General features: G+C 49.7%; 1 protein-coding gene across 2 annotated transcripts in view; it reads left to right on the top strand.

Annotated features, from left to right (window-relative positions):
- The window catches only part of MPIG6B (megakaryocyte and platelet inhibitory receptor G6b), a 291,237-nt gene that overhangs the window by 14,482 nt on the left and 251,052 nt on the right, over window positions 1–25,703 (top strand). The window contains exon 2 of one of the 2 annotated variants that reach the window (XM_086924659.1): window positions 8,945–9,229. The exons of the other annotated variant lie outside the window; for it this stretch is intronic. Within the exon in view, the coding sequence (XP_086780785.1) occupies window positions 8,945–9,229 (285 nt within the window). The remainder of the gene's footprint in view (window positions 1–8,944; window positions 9,230–25,703) is intronic. 2 annotated transcript variants of the gene reach the window in all.

The raw sequence follows: 25,703 nt of genomic DNA, 5'->3' as shown, positions 1-25,703 counted from the left end.
GGACGCCGGCTCAAGCAACCATGGTAAAAAGCCTGGGCATCCTCATTGATGGCAATTTGACCATGAGAAAGCAGGTGTCCACAGTGGTGGGTACATGCATAGGCCTCCTTAGGCAACTTCGCAAAATCTCCAATCTACTGTCCTTTTCTACTCTAAGGAGCGCAGTGACAGCCATGATTCTGGGGCGACTGGACTACGGTAATGCGTTGTACTTGGGTCTGCCCCAGCAACAACTGTCGAGACTTCAAACAGTGATGAACGATGCAGCAAGACTAATCTATAGGAAGCCCAGGAAGGCGCATGCATCCCCTCTTCTGCGCCAGCTGCATTGGCTTCCTGTTAGACAGAGGGCATTGTTTAAAGGCCTGTGTATCTCCCATAAGGCTATTTATGGCAGCGCACCGAACTATATTAAAAGTAGACTATCAAGCTACATTCCAGGCAGGGCATTGAGGTCTTCAGAGGCCACGCTCCTGACTAACCCACGTTATTGTCTGTCGACCCAGGGCGGTCGAGTTTTTTCCACTCTGCTCCCGGCAGCATGGAATAAACTTCTCCGTAAGGAACCAAAGCTGCTGTCATTTCGATGGATGCTAAAAACAATACTCTTCGAGAAGCTTGGGGCGAGTTGTAGGGGAGCTGCCTGTTCTACGGAGTTGTCTGTTTGCCTGGTACAAGCGCATAGAGACCCCTGGGTGATAATGCGGTATATAAATTGAAATAAATAAATAAATAAATAAACCTGGTAGAGCATTTCGACCATGATTAATAGGGAACCAGGAATTGGAACAGCATTGAAAAGCAAGGCTGTAGATTTTCGGTAGAATTCTGGATGGACGAGCTGCAGGGATAAGGCCCTGACCTTTCACCACTCGAAGGACCATCACCAACTCTGAGCAAGTAGGCATGGAGCATACTAATCCCCCAGCGGGTGTAGCACAAGGGAAACGGATACACTTAAAAGTGTGAGCTCATTACACCCTGTCGTAGCAGTCCAGGTCATACCACTGTGGGCGAAGTAAATGCCTCAGGTCCCTGATGGGACTATGTTTAATTATAGTTGTGTGAGAGTGGGGCTCGTAAGCTAGTTGTGTCTGGCTGAGTCTGGTTTATGAAGCTAAATGTGCGCTCTGCAAATGGGCAGGTTACAGGTCGCTTCATTTAAACACATATTCACCCATGTTTTGGCCAGGGCAGCTGACGGGTTGTGGTAGTTGTCATCTAACAAGTGTGCTGCGGTGCATCCAAATTTGGTAAACACTGTGTTAGAGCCAAATGGCGGCAGGGTATTATAGACCAGTGGGCATTCCCAATATTCAGGAATGGGCAGTTATTTGTACATAACTTTTTCCTATGGTTCCACAGACTTGTCTGACCCCGGGGTTATCCTTCTGTGGGCTAGAACCAGACAATAGAAGGGGCATCCTTTGGGACTGGGGTACCTAACACGTTGATAGTCAAACACTGGGGTAGATGTACCATGTAAGGCATGGCCACTACTTTGGTTGTCCCCAAGTTCTGGGGTCAAACTGGGTTGGAGCATTAAGTCTACAGTTCTTAGGTAGCATCCAGCAATACTTCAATCCAAGTAAGGGCAGTTAGTGATAGATAAGTATCAACGAGTGGGTAACATACACTGGCTATTCAGCGACCGCATGCCCCGGGGGCATGAGCACTTCACAAATACAGAGCTGCAACCAGAAGGGTGCAAAGTGGAAAAAAACAGGAAAGAGGTTTAAGAAATGTGTGTCTCTGGCGTTGCAGCTTCGTGGAGCCAGTCCCATTTTGAGGTACGCCCGGGGGACAATGGTGTTCTCCTTAAGGTTCCCATGACCTATGTGGTGTGTGGCATCTCCCACAACAAATGTTAGGTACCATATTACTGACATGGCACCCTGTTTCTAATCAGACAGATTCTCTAAGCGGGTATCTATTTGTTGGGCTTCACCAGAGGGAGCTGAGCGGGTGAAATTCCAATAAGGAATAAGGGATGCAGGGCAAGTGATGGAGGGCAGCCTTGCTCATTGTCTCCTACGCCTAGTTATGACCATTCCTGTGTGCCATGATTTAGCAAGTAAAGGGACTGTGCCCAGGTTAAGTATAATACTTCTCGCCCTATTAGCCTAAGTAGGCAAGCGGGGGTAGGAGCGGTCTCCTAACAAATGAGCTGCTGTCCCAGAGATGGGAGACGCATGTGTCCAGACACACATTATGCTAGTAGGGCGGTAGCTAGTGTGACCAGCAAATAAGTGGGGCATTGGGAGCCAGGGTATCGGAAACCGTCCCGCCCTGAGTTGGCGCGGGGCTGAGTCATGTGATGCAGTGGTACTTACCCGCGTGGGGTGAATAGTTGTTGCCACAACTTCACAGGCCAAATGGGCCTTGTGCTTCATCAGACACTAGCTGATCCAAGCTAACATCAAGGGCGCACTGCTTAAATCAGAAAGATTCTCTAAGCTGGTATGCCTAGGGGGTTCCACCACCAAGGGAACTGAACGGGCAAAATTCCCATTAGGAATAAGGGATACATGTCAAAGACAGTGAGGGCCCCTTACCCATTATCACACACTTCCAGTTATGAACACTCCTGTGCATCATGATTTAGCAAGGAAAAGGACTGTTCAAAGGTTAAGTATAATCCTTCTCACCATAATAACCAAAGTAGGCAGGCGGGTGGGGGAGTGGTCACCTAGCAAGTGGGCTGCTGTCCCATAGATGGGGCACGCAGGTGTTCAGACACACACAGTGCTAGAAGGACGGCAGCTAGGTGAGATCAGCCAATGGATGGGGCAATGTGAGCCATGGTGTCTGCATTCGTCCCGCCCAGAGTTGGCACGGGCTGAGGCATGTGATGCAGTGGAACTTTCCCGCATGAGGGTGAATAGTTCTTGGCACAACTTCACAGGCCAAAAGGGCCTTGTGTTTTTGTGTTTCATCAGACATTAGCTGACCCAGGCTAACGTCAAGGGCTATTGGGATATAGATGGGGCCATCTATAACCAGTAGGGATGGTTCTCTTTCATCTAGATTTGCAAGAGGCTCTAGACAGGAGAGGTTACGGGTAAGACTATAGCTGTTTTGGTGGGGGGCTCTGGCGGCGACTGTGGCCATCGCCAGAGCTGTGGCGGAGTTACAGGGCGATCTGAAAGCAAAGGGGTACAGAAGGGTACCTCTGCGTGGCACCATGGTGGGTGCCGGAGCCAAATCCGAGGAGCCTCATGGGAGGGTCCTTGAAACCGTGTCGGCGCCCCACTAGTCCTTTGGGCAGTTGTGGGCCTGAACAACCAGGGAGTTTGCTATGCGACGCTCCGCCCTGAAAGGGGCATGACTAAGGTACCAACAGTCACGTGATCCGAGAGAGGATCACTAGTAAGGGCAGCATAGGCGGGGTTTGCCCCAGTGCTGCCTGGCTCAGGCGGGCAGGCGGCCCAGTTGGTTGCCTGCCCTTGGATCGCCCGTAAGATAACCCACCTATTACATAATGGTGTATGTGTGCTCCCCACTATACAGCAACAGGCAGCGAGCAGTGAGACAAAGATATGTTAGATGAGCCACGCTCATCTGCTCCCAGAAGAGGAGTTGAAGTAGATCCTAAGGGTATTAAGACATTGTGGATAGTCACAAGTGCTTATTAAGTGCCTTACCATGGCCTGAGTCTGGCATAACAGATGCATATATCACTAAAAAGCGCACAGAGGTAGGGCTTAAACTTATACTATTTGACACCTGTGGGTGCCAAAAGAGTAAAAGTGAGGCACAGTCCAGCATTTTACTGACGAGCAAATATTCCCTTTGGTGGTATTTTATCACTTATAATCAGTAACTGAAAACCTGAAACCATGAATATGTTCTGTGGAGCACTGTTAACTGGATAGGCATCAATCTAGACTTTATTGCTAGTTCTCTGTAGTGCATCAAGGCCGTATTCCAATTGATGTTCTCAATTCACCCTGTCTTCCTTTCCTAGGTCATCCTAAGTCTTAATAGGGTAACTAGCTTGGTATTGATCATGGTTCCGTATAATTGCAAAACTCTCTGGGTGGGGATGTCACCCAGAAGTTGATCACGTTCAAGCGAGCTGCCATCTGGCCCTCCCCGTCAATCTCACCTGCCATCAGGTGTAGCTGCAGATGTGTTCACCTTTGGGGAGGCATCAGTTCATATTTTTCTTGCAGCTTTTCGAACGCTTTTTTTTACTATCCCCATCACTTATTATAGAAATGCCTAGTATGTCCCACTTTCTAAGGCCAATCACTTTCCACACTTCCTTTATTATTATTATTATTATTATTATTATTATTTATAGATTTATACAGTGCATAGCTGCCCCAGCAACGGGGCGTCCCAGCGCTACCCATGAGACAGATGCCAAATACCACTCTAACATGCACAGACCGATAGACCGGAAAGAGCCAGGTCTTTAGAGCTTTTCGAAAGGTAAGATGATTCTGAAGTCCTCTGATTGACATCGGAAGGGAATTCCAAAGTTGGGCCGCTTGGACCTTAAAAGATCGACCACCAGCCCTGGCTCTTTGAAATCAGGGGGTATACACCAGTCCCAAGTTAGCAGAGCGAAGGGGATGGTTTGGGATGTACTTAACTAACAGATCCGCTAAGATCGGAGGGTCTTGTTGTGACAGAATTTTATGCGCTACGCACAAGGACTTTAACAACCTTCCCTGCCATGGTGATGTTTCTTTGGTGACCCTCCCCTGCCAGCATGAGTATTTTGTGACTATGTCCTATGAGTCAGGGAGAGCCCAGGGGGTCTCCAAGATCATCCTTCTGTTAGCCCCGTCATATATGTAATGGATATCTGTGTCTAGCTCCATTTTAGATGTCTACAACCTCGCAGCGGGGTGGTCTCTGGAGGCAAAGCCCCGCTCTTTCACCACCTGAAGTTACTCTCCGATGTCTGGGAGTGCAATCCCTCCATTACTTGTTGATCTTTGCAGGGAGTGTAGTGCTTGCCATCCTGAGGGCTCCCCATCCCATAAAGGCATGCAGACTCTCCTGTCAATCCTTGCGAAGGATGAATTGTGAAAGGTGTGTTCTGCAACGCGTACAGCAATTTCAGGACTGCAATAATTTGAAAAATTGCAGCTCTTCCCAAGAGGGACCACGGGAGCTGGAAGGCATTGGGACGTTCTGTATGTTATTCATTTCTATGTCTGTGCAGTGTGAATAGATGGTCATTGAAGAGCTAAAATTCACTGTTACGTTTTCTGGAGAGGATGAGATTAAATTCTATGAAAAAAATACACAAAAAGATATAAGACAAACTGGCATTTCTCAATTCTGAAATCCGAGGCTGAGCAGCCGGTGAGAGTGCTGGGTCCAGTCTGGGCACATGGAGAAGAGAGAGGTGTGCCATGCAGACTTTCAAATGGAAAAACAGGCATTACCAATATATGCCGCTTCCAAGGTTTTAAATCTGGAAGCCATAATTTAAACACAATGCTTTGACTTTCTATGGTTTGCTCCGGAATATCGGGGTAGGGATCTTGATAGCGCCAACTATCATGGACTCTATATTGAAGGACAAAATATCGAAAGGAAAGTAAGTATAGATTTTCTATAGGTAGCTTCACATATATGTACCCCGATGAGATATATATATATATATATATATATATATATATATATATATATATATATATATATATATATATATGTATATATATATATATATATATGTATGTATATCTATATATATATAGCTTCAGGGTGCATGGATGTGGAGTGATGAATAGTAAATCTATTCTTCCTCTATACACACTGTTCTTTAGTGTATCTCAAGATTCCTACCCTTGACATTCCGTTGTACAGTCATTTCCTCTCTCATAATACCTGAGAATGTTTCGATTCAAAACTGCATACATTGCAAACTAATGGTTACCTGGGCCTGCATTATATATGAGACACTGTCCCAGTTTGCTCTGCCCTGTATTTTTGAATGGATGCACTGTGCGCCCAATTACAGTTATTTCACTGCGCCAGCGCAGGTGTGAACTTGTGCCTGCTTCGGGAACTGCATATTAACCATATGGTGACTGTCCTGCCTGCATCTGACACGGGGGGAGAGGAGTTGGCCTAGTGGCTAGGGCACTCGACCTCGGACCTGGGGAAATGGGTTTGAGTCTTGGTAATTTCACCAAAAACATCCTGTGATTCTGGGCAAATCACCTAATCTCCCCGTGCCTAACAAAAATGAATGTGTCCTCATGTAACGTAACTGGTGCTATGTAAAACGCTCTGATACCCGATTAACGAATCAAGTTAGCACTATATAAAACTCTGTAAAAAAATAAAAAGTTTAATAGTTACGTGGCATCGGCCAGGGTACTGCGTCCTACACATACTAAGGTAGCTCCCAGGGCTGGATTGGGATCAAAATGAAATGAAATGAATGAAATGAAATGAAAATTGCACTTATATAGCGCTATCTACCCGGAGGCCTCGTAGCGCTTGTGACTGAAAGCTTAGTTAGCGCAGGCTCGGGCAGATCAGCAGAGTTTAGCATACAAGTGAGTATTTGATCCGGGCACACAGAGTTTAGCATACAAGTGAGAATTTGACCCGGGCACACCAAAAAAAATGCGTCCAACATATACTAAGGTAGCTCCCAGGGCTGGATTGGGATCAAAATTTGACCCGGGCACACCAAAAAAAAGTAGCCCGCATTTGCGTATTGCCTTTCCACAAAACACTGCTTCAGCTTAGTTTTATGAAAAGAGCTACACATCAATCTGCATACATTAATGGGCCGGCGGAGCGAGAGAAAGGGAGTGATACCTCCGCCCATCTGCCTCTAGAAAGGCCACTTAGGCACCCACTGGGCCGCTGGCGGCATCCGAACAGCCCAGACAGCCCCCAGGCTGCCCCAAAAAAGCAGCCCACAGCTGGAACTTGGATACCGGTCCTTCAGCCATTTGCAGAGTGCCCGCATTACCAATCCGACTCTGGTAGCTCCTTGTCCCTCTCTGTCTAGTTCAACCTCTTAGCTGCAGAGTTCTCAAATTGTAAGACGCATTAAAAGTGAGAACTAATTAGCGTCCTTGACATCAATACAAGAAGTGATATAAGAGAAATGCTAAATATATATTTAGAACAACAAAACCTTACTAATGTGGACAAATGGCTAATAACATTAGTGGAGAAGCAATCTTATATATAAAATGTGGCTCCTTAACAATTAAAATGATCTGTAGGAGAGCACCCAATGCAAGTAGCAAATTTTGAAAACCAAAAAATTGTTTACAAAAAAATCCATATACAAACCACAGTGGTGAGGACGTTTGTTTCTGACTCTCGTTCCCGGCAAAAGTGACAGAGAAGATTGTCAACAAACAACTAACCTGCTACCTCGAAGACAACAACATCCTGGACCCTTCCCAATCCGGTTTTCGCAGCAACCACAGCACCGAGACCGCCCTCATCGCCGCCACTGACGACATCAGGATCCTGATGGACAAAGGAGAAACAGCCGTCCTCATCCTCCTGGACCTATCAGTAGCCTTTGACACAGTCTGCCACCGCACCCTATCAGCACGCCTCCATGACGCCGAAATTCAAGAGAAGGCCCTGACCTGGACCACATCCGGCAGAACCCAGAGCGTTCGCCTCCCACCCTTCCGCTCGAAATCCACCGAGATCATCTGCGGCATCCCGCAGGTATCCTCCCTCAGCCCGACGCTGTTCAATATCTACATGGCACCGCTCGCCCACGTCACTCGACAACATAACCTCAACATCATCTCCTACGCCGACGACACCCAGCTGATCATATCCCTCACCGAGGACCGCCAAAGCCAACCTCCACAGAGGAATGAAGGCCGTAGCCGACTGGATGAAGGACAGCAGACTGAAGCTGAACTCAGACAAGATGGAGGTCCTCATTCTCGGACCCACCCCACCAGCCTGGGACGACTCTTGGTGGCCCACATCGCTAGGCACAGCCCCGGAACCCACAGACCACGCATGCAACCTGGGGGACATCCTCGACTCCACCCTCTCCATGACCAGGCAAGTCAACGCTGTCTCCACGTCCTGCTTCAACACCCTCCGCATGCTCCGCAGGATCTTCAAATGGATCCCTCCCGACACGAGAAAAACCGTCACCCAGGCCCTCATCACCAGCAGACTCGACTACGGGAACACACTCTACTCAGGAACAACAACCAAACTCCTGAGACGACTTCAACGAATCCAGAACGCCTCGGCACGACTGATCCTCGACGTCCCCTGACGCAGCCACATCACACCCCACCTGAGAGGCCTGCACTGGCTCCCCGTCAACAAGAGGATCACCTTCAAACTCCTCATCCACGCATACAAAGCCCTACACAACACCGGACCTACATACCTCCACAACCGTCTCAGCTTCCACACCCCCACCCGAAACCTCCGCTCAGCCAACCTCGCCCTCGCCACAGTTCCTCGCTTCCGGAAAACCACCGCCGGCGGCAGATCCTTCTCCTACCTCGCAGCCAAGACCTGGAACCCACCAGCCTACTCAGGACCTGCTGGCCTTCAGAAGACTCCTCAAGACCTGGCTCTTCGACCAGTAGCGGCACCCCCTCCCCCCCAGCGCCTTGAGACCCTCACGGGTATGTAGCGCGCTTTATAAATGTAGTGATTGATTGATTGACTTAACCGATTAATGTTTTTTTCATTGATCAACTGTTATACTTTTATTTTGTTACATCTATGATTATAATACCTTCGTCAGCTTCATGGCAATTATTTTCAGGGAATAAAATAGAAATACTCCAGAAGCCGCACTTACATTCCCTCACCCACACAAAAAAAAAAATAACATAATGTGGAGCCGTGAACAAGGGCCATTAGGGCAAGGAATCCTCAGGTCGAAAAAGTTTGGGAACCACTGAGGTCCCCCACAATGCAGGGGCTCGCCTGTCACGGTCATCTTTTTCTCTTTCAGAGTCTGGGTTGAATGTGAGAGCCGGCGGCGATGTGAAGATCACCTGCACCCTGGACAGCAAGGTGCGAGAGTGGAGATGGGCGCCCCGCTACGTCACTACCGGGTCCACGGAGGTAGTAATTAACAGGTCATCTGCCCACTCATTATGGGATGGCCGCCTCGGGGTCACAGCGAACAAACGACAACTAAAGCTACAGAACACGAGAGTGAATGATTCTGGAACTTTCTACTGCGTCGGCGAAGACAACAAGTCCGGCAGCGGCGTCCACCTGTCTGTCAGTCACGGTGAGGGCTTCATTGGAAAGGAATGTCAAACTAGATTGTGTCCCTGAGAGGGAGCGAGAGACATCTGTGTGTAGGAGAGGGGAGACAGGGAGAGATCAAGAGAGAAAAAGAGACTTCTGCGTACTGCAGAGGAGTGATGGATGGGAAGAGAGAACGATAGATATCAGTGTATGGGAGATGAAAGATCTAGAGGAAGAGACATCTGTGAGTAAAGATGGAAGGGAGAGAGAGCGCGGGAGTCATCTCTGTATGGGAGAGGAGAGATGGACAGAGATCAAGAAAGAAAAAAGAGAGACATCAGTGGGTGGGAGAGGATATAAAGAGAGACACCAGGGCTGTGTATGTCAGAGGAGATATGGAGGGGAAGAGAGAAAGAGATGCGAATGTCAGAGGAGCGAGTCAGGGCCACAACAAAAGACGGGTAGATGGAAGTCTGCAAAAGGAGGGAGAGTGAGAGAGAGGCCAATCTGTATCAGTGAGTGTTGGAGACGAGAGATGGAGGCCTTCCCTGGGAGACAGCAGGGATTGCAAGAGTCTCTAACAGGGGAGACAGCTGCTTATGTGAGAATTTGTGAGAGAGGGATTGAGTGCAATACAAGAGCAAGATAGAAAGATAGAGTGTTGTGGAAGAGACAGAGTGCCTGGTGACAAGATCGAGAGCTGCGTGTGTGAGAGGCTGACAGAGGAAGAGATGCAGGGCCCGGAGACAGAGACAGATGTTTTTGTATGTGAGAGTGTGTGAGAAGAGAGGGACCCAAAGTTAGAGGCAGCTGCAAATGAGGGAGTGTCTCACAAGAAAAATGTACTGACCCACAGTGACAGGTAACTGTATATGAACGTCTGTGAGTGGAGAGCTACAGAGGCTCACCATTGAAAGTAAGCTGGGTATATGAAAGTTTGTGAGTAGAGATTTAAAGAGGCCCACCTTGAGAGACAGCTGGGTATGAGAGAATCTGTGAGTGGAGAGCTTGAGAAGCCAGCCTTGAGAGGCCGCTGTGTATGTGATAGTCTATGAGAGGAAACAGCCCCAGAGTAACTGAGCTGGGTGTGGTAGAGTCTGTGAGAGGTGATATACAGGGTTAGTGAAGAGAGACCTGTATATTAGACAACCTGTGAAAAATGTTATGGAGGCCTCCCCTTAGAGGGAGAGATGTGTATGTGAGAATCTGTAAGAGGAGATTGGTAGCGCTCCCCAGTGAGTGAAAGCTATGAATGTTTCGTTACTTACCAGTAAGCGTCATTACCCCAACTAAGGTCCTCCTTGTCCCAGTCCTTACAAAGTGAGGCAGACCTGCCTCACGACAGGCTAGTTCAAAACACTAGTATTTCTTCAAATTGTTTTCTTTAAGCCCCTCCCACCCACTGCCATGCCTGTTATCAACAAGTCCAGACACAAACACAGCAGGAGGGAGAGAGGGAACAGGACAGGGAAGAGGAGGACTTTATTCGGGGTAATGAAGATCACCGGTAAGTAACTAAACATTACCCCCTCATATGTCCTCCTCGTCCCAGTCCTTGCAAGGTGAGGACCTCACAAGCAGAAAAAAACATGAAGAAAAGCGTAGGACACCAGAGATCCATGCAAAAGTGTGAAACAATTAATCAAACAAATGAATAAAACACAGCAGAGTTCAAGACACCAACAGCAAAATTGTCCATAGAGGCATGCAAGACATCAAGGCGATAATGCCAGACAAAAGTATGATGGGAATGTCAGGTAGCACCCTACAAATCTCCTGGATCGAAACTAAAGCCGCCTCAGCCCAGGAAGCAGACACAGAACATGTCGAAAGCCCCTGAACCTGAGCCGGAGGAGGCAAACCCACAGACTTATAAGACTGGCAAACCGCCGAATGCACCCACCGACTGATGGTGAAAGTAGATACCTTCTTCCCCTTGGTCACACCCCCACAGGAGACAAACAGGGCAGGAGAAAGACGAAACCCCAGGGTACGTTGGAGGTAAACCTGAAGGGCTCTGCAAATATCCAAGAAGAAGGAACATGTGTATCCCCTTCCGTAGGCAAATTAGGAAGAACCACCTCCTGCTGCAAATGGAACTTGGAGGTAACTTTACGGAGAAAAGCCGGGTCAAGCCATAAAACCACCCTGTCCTGCAAGAACTGCAAATAAGGAAAGGAAACAAGCAAGGCACCCAACTCACCCAACTGCCTAGCAGAGGTGATGGCCAACAGAAAAGCCACTTTAGCAGAAAACCACAACAAATCAGCCTCCATCAAAGGCTCAAATGGGGGCAACTGCAGACCCCTCAGAACAATCGGCAAATACCAAGAAAGTACAATCAAAGGAGAAATCGGACAACAAAGCCAAAAACTCCACAGAAGCTGATTCACCAAAGGAGCAATACCCTCCAAGGAGGCCCCCGGACACCTAAATGCCCGAACAACAGCCCAGTGCGCAATCAAAGTAGAAGGGGAAAGTTCTTATAAATCCATATAGAATGAAATCAAGAATAGAGGCCGGATCCCCAACCACAGGATCCACACCTTGAGACGAGGACGAAGAGACAAATGAACCTGAATGCTTACCATAGCTCTTAAGATAGAAGGCCTACGCAATTGCTGGATATCACAGGCCACCAAAGAACAACTCAAAACCTCTGACATCAAACGTTCAAGAGTCAGGCCGTCAAATGTAACCACAGAAGATGAGGCAAAGACAGAAGAGGAAACTGAAGCGGAGACAGGATCACTTGAAGCTGGACAAATCTGCCCCCGGCCAGCTGCATCAGCAGCGGAAACCAAAGGCGGCAAGGCCAAAAAGGAGCAAGCAAGATCACAGACACCTTCTCACCCGGAATCTTCTGCAGCACCCTAGGGAGGAGGAGAATTGGAGGGAAGGCATATAGAAGGCCTGGTTGCCAAGGAATCGAGAGGGCATTTACCGCCCACACCTGAGGACAAACCATCTCAGAACAGAACCGAGAGAGAAGAGAGTTGTGCAGGCAAGCAAAAAGATCAATCCAGGGTGCCCTGAACCGAAGACAAAAGTCCCGGAATAGAGTAAAAGACAGATGGAACTGGACTGAGGACGGAAGGTTGCGGCTCAAGCTGTCCGCATGAAAGTTCAGGTGAGCCTGAATGTAAACAGTCCTCAATGCTAACAGGTGAGACTCCGCCCAGGCACAAATCATGGAAGCCAGCAGATTCAGAGACGTGCACCGGGTCCCCCCCGGTGGGTCAAGTAACAGTGAGCCTCCTGATTGTCGGTACGAACCAACAGATTCGCCCCCTGGAGCAGGGCCGGACTGGGAACAGAAACTGGCAAACTGCTCAGCTGACTTCCCTTGGGGTGAGGGGGAGTGCAGCTGAGCAGTTTGCGAGCACCGGTTTCAGACGATTTTGTTACAGGGGGCCAATATTTGCTGACCCCCGGTAACAAAAACGCCCCCCCCCGGGGACCCAGAACCGCCCCCACCCTAACGGCCTCCCGGGGAAACGCCCAGTGCCCGCTATGGCCACTCCGGCCCTGCCCTGGAGGAAACCTGAAAACACAGCAACGCCTTCTAAACGGCCACGAACTCCCATCAATTTGAGGAATGGACGCTGTCCTCCTGAGACCAGGGACCCTTGGCCTTCAAGAACCCCAACGTGGCCCCTCAGTCACAAAGACTGGCATCTGTTCTCAAGAAGAGGGGAAGGGGAAGCTATAAATGCACCCCCTTCTCCAGATTGGGAATGCACAACCACCAGCCAAAGTACCGAACCAGAACAGGGGAGAGAGGAACCAGAGAGTCGTAACCTGCACTGGAAGGGTCCCAATGAGACAATAGATGATTCACCAAAGGCTTGAGGTGCAGGCGAGCCCAGAGAGCCACATCCGTGGTTGCAGCCATAAATTTCTGGACCTGCAACCAAACCTGAGCAGATGGGAAACTCAGCAGGTCCCGCAGAAGAAGCTGAAGAGTAGAGATTCAAGCAGGAGGGAGAAACACCGCCCCCAACAAGGTGTCGAAAATTCCCCCGATCCACTGAGGTCTCTTAACAGGAACCTGATGAGATTTCACCAGACTCAGCTTTTACCCCAGACCCCGGATTATTTGCCATCATCGCCTCCACTGCCAGAAGAGCCATAGGAAGGGAGGAAGCAGAGATCAAACAATCAATAATATAGGGAAAGACAGAGAAACCCTGAAGCTGCAAAACCCCACAGCAGGAGCCAATACCTTGGTAAAAGTCCAGGGAGCAGTGAGGAGGCTGAAAGGCAACACCCGAAACTGGTAATGGACACGTTCACTGCAACATGAAAATAGGCGTCTTCTAAGCCCAGGGAAGCGAAAAAATTACCCTTTTGGATGAGGGGAATGACGGACTGCAAGGTGATCATCCGAAAATGATCCAGCCATACCAATTTGTTTAGATCCTTGAGATTCACAATCGGGCGATCCAAACCATCGGGTTTTGGGACCAAGAAGAGTATGGAATAGAAACTGAGGCCCTGTTCCGCCTCTGGAACCAGGAGAACAGCACCATTTGCCAGCAATATGTCCGTACCTGACAACATAGCAGACCTCTTCATGAGGTCTCTTGAAAAGGGGGTAACCCAAAAACAGTCCAGAGGGGGAGGGCCCTGGAACAGAATTTGGAATCCCAGATCGATGACCGACAAGATCCACTGGTCGGAAATCAGAGCAGACCATTGATCCAGGAACAAATGGAGCCGAGCCCCCACCTTGGCATAGTCACTTTTGTCCAGCACCCTGGGGCTGCTGCTGAGGCCCGGATTTATAATGAATCGCAGACCCCCCAACCACGTGCCTGTCCACAAAAGGGCACCCTAAAAGCCTTGCTTATTGAAAAACGACTTCTTCTTCTGCACACTGAAAAGGCTTCTACATCTATTTCGCCTCCGCACACCTCTGCACCATTGTGTTCAATTCATCCCCAAAAAGCCGGGGACCCTCAAAAGGCAGTTTATGAATCAAGGCCTTCTGAGCAGCATCAAGACACTAAGGCTTTGTCCAAAGTGACCTCAGACCAGCCACCGCTGCCCCGGCAGCCGAAGAGAAGACCCACAGCATATGAAAAAAGTCACATCGGACAGAAACTGTTCCAAGACCTCCATCTGTGCCAAGATAGGAGTGGGATCCCCCTGATCCTGAAGACAGTCAAAGAACTTCTTGAAATCCTTGACCTGGGAGGCATAGGCTGAGTAAGTACTAGCCCGAATCCCAAAATGAGAAGCAGCATAAAAAAGCTTCAGGGTGGACTCCACCTTCCGTTCAACCGGATCAGCAAGGGAAGCCTCCTCCGAAGACAAAGACAAATAGGAATTGACTTGACTTTAGGAACTTGAGGAAACTGGACATCAAACTCTGCCAAGCGATACCTTTTCCTCAAAATGCGAGGAATCCCTGTTTGTCGACCGCAAGCAATTGCTTAGCCAGAATATCCTTAATCACATCATGAAAAGGCAGGTCGTCCATCACTGAGGTACTATTCTGGGAGTAAAAGCCATCATCCACCAGGGATTTAGTATCAAACCCCAGGACCTCACGAATATGGGTCAACATGTCTGAAAAAACTTTTCCCTGGATATACCTCGCCTTTGGGTAATTGTCCATTTCCTCATTCTTTTCTACCTTAGATTTCTTGATAGAAGGCTCAAGCAGCGCAGCCTGAACATCAGAATTAATCAATTCCTGCAACTCGGACCTGGAAATTTGCAACAGGCCATCCTCCAGCAGGTCCTGTACATTATTCCTCTTAGAAAGAGATTTGGCATGTACCGGAGAGAGATCCTCATCCCCCATGGCCAAAGCAGAAATTCCAAACACAGGAACCCACATAGCAAACAAGGAAATGTCCAGTAACCCCCCCTAAATCCCGCCTCCCAGCAATCAAGTCTAAACCCCCATGAGACTTGAATCGACAGCCCCACTGCCTCCCCCTCAGCCACATATACACAGAACTTGGCAGCGGGAGCCGGTTGCTGCTGGAAACCCTCTGCACTGGAACGACCCGTATACCAAATGCACAGGAAAGCTCCCCACGTTCAGTAAACAGAGCAGGGACGCGACCGACTGGAACACTGGTAAGGTCCGCTTCAAATACACACAAAACAAGCATTGGCATAGCCAATAGGTCTCGCTTTTGGGACCTTGTAAGTATTTAGTTATGCAGCACAATATTCTTGGTGCAACTACAACTGTTGCATGGCTAAACACTTAAAATGTTCCAAAAGCGAGACCTATTGGCTATGCCTATGCTTGTTACTCTATCTACATCTTTAAAGCTAAAGTGCTGTGAACAGCAGTTGAAGCGTGCTCGCGCTATATCCTAGCAACAGAAACAAACCTGCTTAAGAGATAGTAAAGCACAGAAAATAAAGTTGCAAGCTGCCTGGGGCGGGAGGGGGGGTTCTGCTCTTAATAGAGGGGCACCTTCACCTCTTGCCCTCAGACAACATTTCATTTAGGGGTGGTGGCGGCAGCAATTGATGGTGAAAAGTGCCCTTAGGTTCAACCAATCTTCGAGCTGCGCAGTCCGTGTGCAGGGATGTGCCCTGTGACTCGACGGAGCCCACTGTTACTGGAGCGGTTGCTACAGCGAATACAAATGTGCGCTGGGGTGAAACACACTTGGAAACGTCACTGGCACAGCAACAGTGGTAGAAGTGGGCGGGATCGGAAGGGCACTGTGTGCCCCTACTTAAAAAAATTATTGTAGTCCGTTCCCCTACTTCTTTCATTCAAAAAAGCATCCCGGGACGGCAAGAATAGTCCAACTTAAAAACGATAACTTTTTCTTTCAGCTTAAAGTCAGGGGCAGCTCGCGCTTCTCTGTTGAACTCCAGAGGCTGCAGCAGCCCCTCCCTGAGCTCTCACAGGCTGTGGGCAGGCCCATTGTCATTCCGATTGAGGCTGATTAGCTCCTTTCGAATGACAATGTGCCACCTTCTGCCTTTAGCATATCATGCTGAGTTAGTGATTACAGAGGAGCTTTCCCCCAGGCAGAGTACTGTGGGTAACTTGCCACCATGTGAAATGTGTCAATGTTATACACAGAGTGAACTGGGCAGGAGCAATGAAGGGACAGAAGAGGAGACAGGAAAGGAGAGGTGATGGGGCAGGAGAGGTGACCCGGCAGGAGAAGTAATGGGCAGGAGAAGTGACGGGGCAGGAGAAGTGATGGGGCAGGAGCAGTGATCGGGCAGGAGTGCTTACCGGACAGGAGCAGTGAATGGCAGGAGCAGTGAACGGGCAGGAGTACTGACGGGGCAGGAGTACTGACCGGGCAGGAGCAATGAACGGCAGGAGCAGTGAACGGGCAGGAGCAGTGAACGGGCAGGAGCAGTGAACGGGCAGGAGTGGTGAACGGGCAGGAGAAGTGACAGGGCAGGAGAGGTGACAGGGCAGGAGAGGTGATTATGTGCAAGAGCGGTAACCGGGCAGGAGCGGTGAACGGACAGGAGCGGTGAACGGACAGGAGCAGTGATTGGATAGGGGCAGTGAACGGACAGGGGCAGTGAACGGATAGGGGCAGTGAACTGATAGGGGCAGTGAACGGATAATAGCAGTGAATGAGGCAGAAGAAGTGATAGGGCAGGAGAAGTGATGGGGCAGGAGCGGTAATCGGGCAGGAGTACTGACCGGACAGGAGCAGTGAACGGCAGGAGCAGTGAACGGGCAGAAGTGCTGACCGGGCAGGAGTGCTGACCGGGCAGGAGCAGTGAAAGACAGGAGCAGTGAACGGCCAGTAGCAGTGACCGGGCAGGAGCAGTGACCGGGCAGGAGCGGTGACCGGGCAGAGTGGTGACCGGGCAGTAGAAGTTTGCCGGCAGGAGTGGTGATGGGGCAGGAGAGGTGATGGGGCAGGAGAAGTGACAGGGCAGGAGTAGTGATTAGACATGAGCAGGAGAGGTAACTGGGCGAGAGCAATGAAAGGACAGGAGCAGTGAATGGGGCAGGAGCAGTGAATGGGGCAGGATCAGTGAACGGAGCAGGAGCAGCGAACGGGGCAGGAGCAGTGGACGGGGCAGGAGCAGTGGACGGGACAGGAGCAGTGGACGGGCAGGAGAAGTGACGGGTTAGGAGAAGTGACGGGCAGGAGAAGTGACGGGACAGGAGAAGTGACAGGGCAGGAGAAGTGACGGGGCAGGAGAAGTGACGGGGCAGGAGCGGTGAATAGGTAGGAGCAGTGAATGGGTAGGAGCGGTGGACGGGGCAGGAGCGATGAAGGGGCAGGAGCGGTGACGGGGAAGGAGCGGTGACGGGGCAGGAGCGATGACGGGGCAGGAGAGGTGACGGGGCAGGAACGGTGATGGGGCAAGAGCAGTGCCTGGCAGGAGAGGTGACGGGGCAGGAAAAGTGACGGGGCAGGAAAAGTGATGGGGCAGGAGAAGTGACGAGGCAGGAGAAGTGACGAGGCAGGAGAAGTGACGAGGCAGGAGAAGTGACTGGGCAGGAGCAGTGATTGGGCAGGAGCAGTGATTAGGCTTGAGCAGGAGTGGTGAATGGGCAGAAGCAGTGAACGGACAGAAGCGGTAAATGGGCAAAAGCGGTGAACGGGCAGGAGTGGTGACGAGGCAGGGGAAATGACAGAGAAGGAGCGGTGACGGGGTAGGAGAAGTGACTTGTACTTCTGTTCCTTGCCTATTTATTTATATACTATTGCATGACATCCACTGATGTGTCTGCAAAGCATACCTGTTGCCCCGAATTTTTGTCCTGAATTTTGACCTCCTGTCCTGAATTTTTGTCCTGAATTTTTACACTCACCATCCTGAATTTGCGCCCATGCCATTGTTCCTGCTTATATTTCACACGCTTTACATAAACCTTTATTCCCTATGAGTATTTGCTTTTTCCTGAATTAAACCTCAAATAAAATGTTTATCCATAGTTTGAATTAAATAACGGTATAAGCTGTAACTGGTCAGTGAAATGCTAAACGTACTAAAAATTGGTATGTTTTGCGGTTTCTAGCCACACCCCTGACTCCGCCCACTGTTCCAATCTTCGGTTATTCCCGCCCCCTGATTCTCCACCCACAGTTCCCCTACTTTCTATTCCCCACTTCGACCACTGCACAGCAGGTATAATGATAGGGGTGGGCGTAGTTCGCGAAGTACCGCCATGCGTAGCTACGCAAAGTGCACTTCACACTACGGGAGCTACGCGTAGCACTACGCGAACTGCATAGAAGCATGTTCGCACTGTGCAAGATGTCATTTTCCATGATTGCACAGTGCGGACAAGCATCCAGCACTGTGCAATCATTGAAAACGGCATCTTTCTGCAGCTCGAGTAGATTTTTACTCGAGCTGCAGCTTTCTCAACGCGGACTGGTAGTTTCTCATCGTGAGCGGTCGCGAGCATGCGCGACCACTCACAATGAGAAACCTGACCTCCCCGCGTTGAGAATCTCGCCGGGAGGTTTATTTTCCATGCTTGATGTTTCCACTTGATGTTGCTGATCGCGAACAAGGAAAAAGTCTCGCGAGGATGTACTTTTGCTTGTTCGCGGTCGCCAACTTGACGTTGAGGACTACGAGCAAGCAATAAATGACCGCTGCACTACGCTAAGCTACGCTACGCGTGTTCGCACTGTGCTACGAGCAGTTGGCGTGGTGCAAAGTTGCGCAAACTTCGCAAACTATGCGAGCGTAGCGTAGTGCTTTGCCCAGGCCTAATAACGAGCGCCCGGCTGTGTCTGAGTGTGAGGCGTGTTATTGTGTCCCACGTCTGCTCGCAGACGATGTGGATCACAGGGGCACCGGATTATTCAGGAAATTTTATCCACCTTTTAAATAAGACTCACTTGGTGTCAGGGCACCTCGCAGGTGGAAAACCGAAATATTAGGCAGAGGAAAGGTCTGCCTGGTTCAAGATAAGTCCTAATATTTTTCATGCACACTCCTTACTTCCCCCACTACTGCCTTCCCTGACTCTGGACCGTCACATCACCTCCCACGGCAACCGGTCAAGGAAGCCAAGCCAGTGCCGGAAGTGAGAGGGCAGCAGCAGGGGCTGTCCGGGAGGAGTGTGGGTTGGTGCAGGAGGCTGCTCTAAGTAATCAGGCAGCGCCATCTGAACCTCTCTACCCCATGCATGGCTGTGGGCAGGCCCAGTCCAGCATGGCCCCCGGCCTGTCTGCACCTCACTGTCTGCTTCTACAGCGTCCCGGCTGGGTGCGTGGCCCATGGGAGACCTGCGGGTTGCCTTTCAGGTGCCATGTGACCAGGAGCAGCGGTCCTGCATCAAACGTCCCCTCGCCGAACATTGAAGCTGTTATTTAAAGAGGGGCTATATGAAACGGGGATACTAGAGGTGCCCTGGTGCATTTGAACTGCATTTCACATATATGTTTCTAGATGTTTTGTGTTCATGGCAACAATAAACCCAGGACATTTGTTATACCCACTGCAATTTTTGTGAATGTGTAACACTTCTCAAAGCTACCAGGGCCTTCTACAATTAAAACACAACGTCCCTCCAAACACAGAAAAGGGACAGGATTAATAAGAAGCTTATGTATTCCTTCATGTTTGCCAACAGTTTACTTGAAGCATTGTTCTCATCGGGCTCCAAAAACTCTTATATTTCCTTTCCTGACATTCTATGCCCATTTCGTGCACCTTCGCAAAGTGTGCCTTTCTGACGCGTTGAGCCACGCACAGCACAAGACGCAGAGGCCATCAAAATGTTGTGTTAAATAAAAAAGAGAACAAGAGCTGCGTCTCACACCGGTGAAAGTGAAGCGAATGTGCGACGTTAAAAATATGCGAGAGGCTCAAAGGGGCAGTGGCGCTATTCCCTTGCGGGAGCTAGCTTTAAACTATCCGTTTGCAAGTTAATTGCAAACATGTTTTAAAAGCTCGCTCCCGCAAGGGAATCGTCGAACGTGCATGCGATCCCATTCAAAGCAATGCAACGCATGCACTTTTTTGCCTGCAAAACCAAATCGATAGCTTAAGATCTTTGCATGCGCGCTACGTAGGCTAGACCTAAGAACTACATCTTTATAAAAAATAAACACTTACAGCAGCCTAGCCCCTCTGCACCAAACAGCAGCAACAGGAGCAGACACGGAACAGAAAATACCAATGCTCGTGTCGGACAGGGAAAAAAGCAGACATGGGAGTGGGTGGGAGTGGCTTAAATAAAAAAATAAAGAAATACTAGCATTTTGAACTAGCTTGTGGTCACAGGATTGCCTCACTTTGTAAGGACTGGGATGAGGAGGACATATGAGGGGATAATGTGAGAGAGTGTGAGAGAAGTGATGGAGCACAATACAGCTATGTGAAGGTCAGCGAGAGACGCTTAGAAACACGCAGCTCTATGTGAAGACAGACAGAGCCCTATAGAGTGTCAGCCCTACCGAGAGTGTGCGAAGGGTAGAGAGACACACAGACAGCTGTGCATGTGAGACTGTGAAAGATATTAGAGCCGCATTGTAAGAGAGGGCTGTGTCCGTCAAGGGCTGTGAAGAGAGAGGAGGGTCCAGAAAGAGACAGCTGTATGTATCTGTGATAGGAGAGGTGGGAAGGTACAACGCACAGTGAGAGGACAGCACTGACTTCTTTTCTGCCACAGATTGTGACACTGCACCCACCCAAGGCGTCGATGATATTTAATCATATATTTATTTTCTATTGCACTTAGGGTTTAATCAGTTTATTGATTTTAGGAGTTGGGCCCTTTGTGGAAGTGTGTTATTTGTCATGCAGCACGAGGTTTGGTGCAATGTACAGTTTTATTTTGTTTGTGGCGTTGCTCTGCGTATCAGCGTACCCTGGCGGTAATGCGGCACATTGCTGGAGCCGCATCGCAAGCGCAAAGTGGCTCTAGCAAGTCTTGGGGGTGCCCTATGCCACACATGCTGCGTCACTCCTTACTCCTGCTTCAAGCAGGCGCAGGGTTTTGACGCAGCATGGCTGTAAAAGTGACTCAGTGAAATCTTGTAGAGGGGCTTGTAAATCTGCCGCTGCGTTTTTTAAACTATCTTTTAGGGTGAAATGCATTCGAAAACTGAATCTAGGTAAGACTTGCACCACTCGAAGGTGGTCCGGCAACACTGAATCAAATGAATGGTGTTTTCGGTAGTAAGTCATGGACACGAGTATCGAACACTGCTCATAGGACCAGAAGTCTCAGCAGCTACACTTCCCCTTATCTATTGCCCGGTAGATACCACCAATTTCACCGAGCATTGTAGTTTCAGTGAGTTCTACAAAACGTACAGCGATTTGGGACTGAAATCATTAAAAAAATGGTGGCCCTTCCTTTCAGGAACAGCGGGATCTGGAAGTCACCGAGACATACTTTATCTTATTAGTCTGTCTGCCTGTGCGGTGTGACCAGATGGACGTTGAAGGGCTACAGTTCACTGTTATCTTCTCTGGAGAGGATGAGACAAAATTCTGGGAAGAAAATACACAAAAAGATATAAGACAAAATGGAGAACAATAGTTGGGTGATGCACTAGGAGTTATTCTTCCTGACTGACATTTGTCAATTCTGAAAGTCTGGCAGAGCAGCCAATGAGAGTGGTGGGTCCAATCTGGGCACTTGGAGAAGAGAGAGGTGTGTCATGCAGACTTTCTAATGAAAAAACAGGCATTGCCAATATTTTCCCGCTTCTAAGGCTTCACATTTGGAGGCCGTAATTTAAACACAATGCAGTCTCTTGAAGGCTTAGATTTTCTGGGGTGTGCCCCGTAATATCGGGGTAGGAATCATGAAAGCACGAAATATCATGGACACAAAAGTGAAGTAAGCATAGATTTGCTATACCTAACTTCACATATATATACCGTGACAATAAATATATCTTCATAGTGCATAGATGTGGAGTTAAAAATAGTAAGTCCTTATATGCACTTTTCTTTTGATATTCTGTCCATGATATTAGTGTAACTCAAGATTCATATTCTTAATATCCTATTGTGCAATCATTTCCTAGCTTATATTACGGGATTATGCTTCAAGTCAGAACTGCATAAATTATTAACTATTGGTCACCTGAGCCCACAATTCATATAGGCAGCACTGCCCCTCTTCGCGCTGCGATGTACTGTTAAATGGGCGCACAGGGCGCCCTATTACCAGTGGCGTAACGAAACTTGAGGGGGCCCCCCTGCAAACTACATGGAGGGCCCCCCCCACATTCTCCGTGCCAGTCTAGAGCTCTCAGGCCAGAGACCCGCCATCCTGCAGGGGATGCGGGGCTATTGTTATGCCACTGTCACCAATACAGGTGTTATAAGTAACACTGGATGATGGAGTTAAAGGTTAGGCTTAGTCTGCCAGCAGGCTATCATAGGTGGTGGTCCATTCATTACAGGGTCCCTGCCATCGGTAGACCGGGGAAGTTTGCCCAATTTTAGGTGGGTTTCCTGATGCAGACTCCTGTTAGGATAAACAACAACAGGCCCACTCATTGTTCAGTTTTGACAAAAGTGCATCCACTGCTCCTTCTCGTTTCCGTTTTAAAACATTAGACAACGCGACAATGCAGTATTTCGAAAGCAGATATAACTACAAAGAGCAAATTTTGATAATACATTTTTATTAATAGACAATAGCAATCTTAAGAGGCATTGCATAGCTTCATACACACTGTGACCCCCAATTCCATCACAGTCTCTCTCTCTCTCTCCCTCTCTCAGTCAGTCAGTCTTTCTCTCTGTCAGTCAGTCTCTCTCTCTGTCAGTCAGTCTCTCTCTCTGTCAGTCTCTCTCAGTCAGTCAGTCTGTCAGTCTCTCTCTCTGTCAGTCAGTCTCTCTCTCTGTCAGTCTCTCTCAGTCAGTCAGTCAGTCTGTCAGTCTCTCTGTCAGTCAGTCGGTCTCTCTCTCTCTCTGTCAGTCTCTCTATCTCTCTCTTTCTGTCAGTCTGTTAGTCAGTCTCTCTTTCTCAGTCAGTCAGTCTCTCTCTCTCTCTCTCAGTCAGTTTCTCAGCCAGTCAGTCTCTCGGTCAGTCAGTATTCAGTCTATGAGTCAGTCTACTCTCTCTCCACTCTATCTCTCTCTCTCCATTCTCTCTCTCAACTCTGTCCACTCTATCTCCACTGTCTCTCTCTCCATTCTCTCTCCACAGTCTCTCTCTCCACTGTCTCTCCACTTTCTCTCTCTCCACTTTCTCTCCACTCTCTCACTCTCTCTCTCCACTCTCTCTCCACTGTCTCCCTCCACTTTCTCTGTCCTTTCTCTCTCTCTACTCTCTCTCCACTCTCTCTCTCCACTAACTCTCTCTCTCCACTCCTCCACTCTCTCTCCACTCTCCTCTCTCCACTCTCTCTCCTCTCTCTCTCCACTCTTTCTCCACTCTCTCTCTCTCCCTCCACTCTCTCTCCACTCTCTCTCCACTCTCTCTCCCCTCTCTCTCCACTGTCTCTCTCCACTCTCTCTCTACCTCCACTCTCTCTCTCCACTCTCTCTCGCTCACTCTCTCCAATGTCTCTACACGCTCTCCCCACTCTCTCTCTCTCCACTCTCTCTCTATCCACTGTCTCTCTATACTCTCTCTCCACTCTCTCTCCACTCTCTCTCTACTATCTCTCCACTCTCTCCACTCTCTCCCTCCACTCTCTCTATACTCTCTCTCCACTCTCTATCCAGTCTCTCTCTCCACTCTCTCTCTACTCTCTCTCTCTCCTCTCTCTCTCTGCACTCTCTCCACTCTCTCTCTCCACACTCTCTCTCCACTCTCTCTCTCCACTTTCTCTCCACTGTCTCTCCACTGTCTCTCTCTCCACTGTCTCCCTCCACCCTCTCTCTCTCTACTCTCTCTCCACTGTCTCTCTCCACTGCCTCTCTCCACTCTCTCTCTCCACTCTCTCTCTCTCCACTCTCTCTCTCTCCACTCTCTCTCTCTCCACTCTCTCTCTCTACACACTCTCAATCTACACTCTCTCTCTCTCCACTCTCTCTCTCTACACTCTCTCTCTCTACACTCTCTCTCACTCCACTCTCTCCCATTCTCTCTCACAAAGTAGTGTTGATTGCCATGGTCGTCCGCAGAAATGTTTCCATGGGGGGCACATTTTTTACTTCATAACCATCCCCCTTGCACCCTTCTCCCCTCCGCCTTGCCCCCTTCTCGCCCTACCCCTTGCACCCTTCTCCCCCTCCGCCTTACACCTTTCTCGCCCTACCCCTTGCACCCTTCTCCCCCTCCGCCTTACACCCTTTCTACCTTGCACCCTTCTCCCCTCTACCTTGCACCCTTCTATCCTCTGCCTTGCACCCTTCACCCCTCTGCCTTGCACCTTTCTTCTCTCTGCCTTGCACCCTTCTCCCCTCTGCCTTGCACCCTTCTCCTCTCTGCCTTGCACCCTTCTCTCCTCTGCCTTGCACCCTTCTCCCCCTCTGCCTTGCACCATTCTCTACCTTGCACCCTTCTCCCCTCTATCTTGCATACTTCTCCCCTCTGCCTTTCACCCTTCTCCCCTCTCTCTTGCACCCTTCTCCCCTCTGCCTTGTACCCTTCTCCTCTCTGGCTTGTACCCTTCTCCACTCCCCCTTGCACCCTTCTCTCCTCTGCCTTGCACCCTTCTTCCCTCTACCTTGCATCCTTCTCCTCTCTACCTTGCACCCTTCTACCCTCTGCCTTGCACCCTTCTCCCCTCTGCCTTGCACCCTTCTCTACCTTGCACCCTTCTCCCCTCTGCCTTGCACCCTTCTCCCCTCTGCCTTGCACCCTTCTCCTCTCTGCCTTGCACCCTTCTCCCCTCTGTCTTGCACCTTTCTCCACCTCCACCTTGCACCCTTTTCTACCTTGCACCATTCTCCCCTCTGCCTTGCACCCTTCTTCCCTCTACCTTGCACCCTTCTCCCCTCTGCCTTGCACCCTTCTCCCATCTGCCTTGCACCCTTCCCCCCTCTGCCTTGCAACCGTCTCCCCTCTGATTGCACCCTTCTCCTCTCTACCTTGCAGCCTTCTCCCCTCTGCCTTGCACCCGTCTCCCCTCTGCCTTGCACCCTTCTTCTCTCCACTCTCTCTCTCACTCCTCTCTCTCTCCACTCTCTCCCACTCTCTCTCACAAAATAGTGTTGATTGCCATGGTCGTCCGCAGAAATGTTTCCAGGGGGGCACATTTTTAACTTCATCCCCATCTCCCTTGCACCCTTCTCCCCTCCGCCTTGCACCCTTCTCGCCCTCCCCCTTGCACCCTTCTCCCCCTCCACCTTGCACCCTTTTCTACCTTGCACCCTTCTCCTCTCTACCTTGCATAATTCTCCTCTCTACCTTGCACCCTTCTACCCTCTGCCTTGCACCCTTCTCCCCTCTGCCTTGCACCCTTCTCCTCTCTGCCTTGCGCCCTTCTCCCCTCTGCCTTGCACCCTTCTCCCCCTCTGCCTTGCACCTTTCTCTCCTCTACCTTTCACCCTTCTTCTCTTTGCCTTGCATCCTTCTCCCCTCTGCCTTGCACCTTTCTCTCCTCTACCTTGCACCCTTCTCTCCTTTGCCTTGCACCCTTCTCCCCCTCCGCCTTGCACCCTTCTCTACC

The sequence above is a fragment of the Lissotriton vulgaris genome, chromosome 5, assembly GCF_964263255.1.
Source record: "Lissotriton vulgaris chromosome 5, aLisVul1.2, whole genome shotgun sequence".
Classification (NCBI taxonomy): domain Eukaryota; kingdom Metazoa; phylum Chordata; class Amphibia; order Caudata; family Salamandridae; genus Lissotriton; species Lissotriton vulgaris.
The sequence above is the reverse complement of the archived record's forward strand: the minus strand, read 5'-3'. Positions and strand labels throughout refer to the sequence as shown.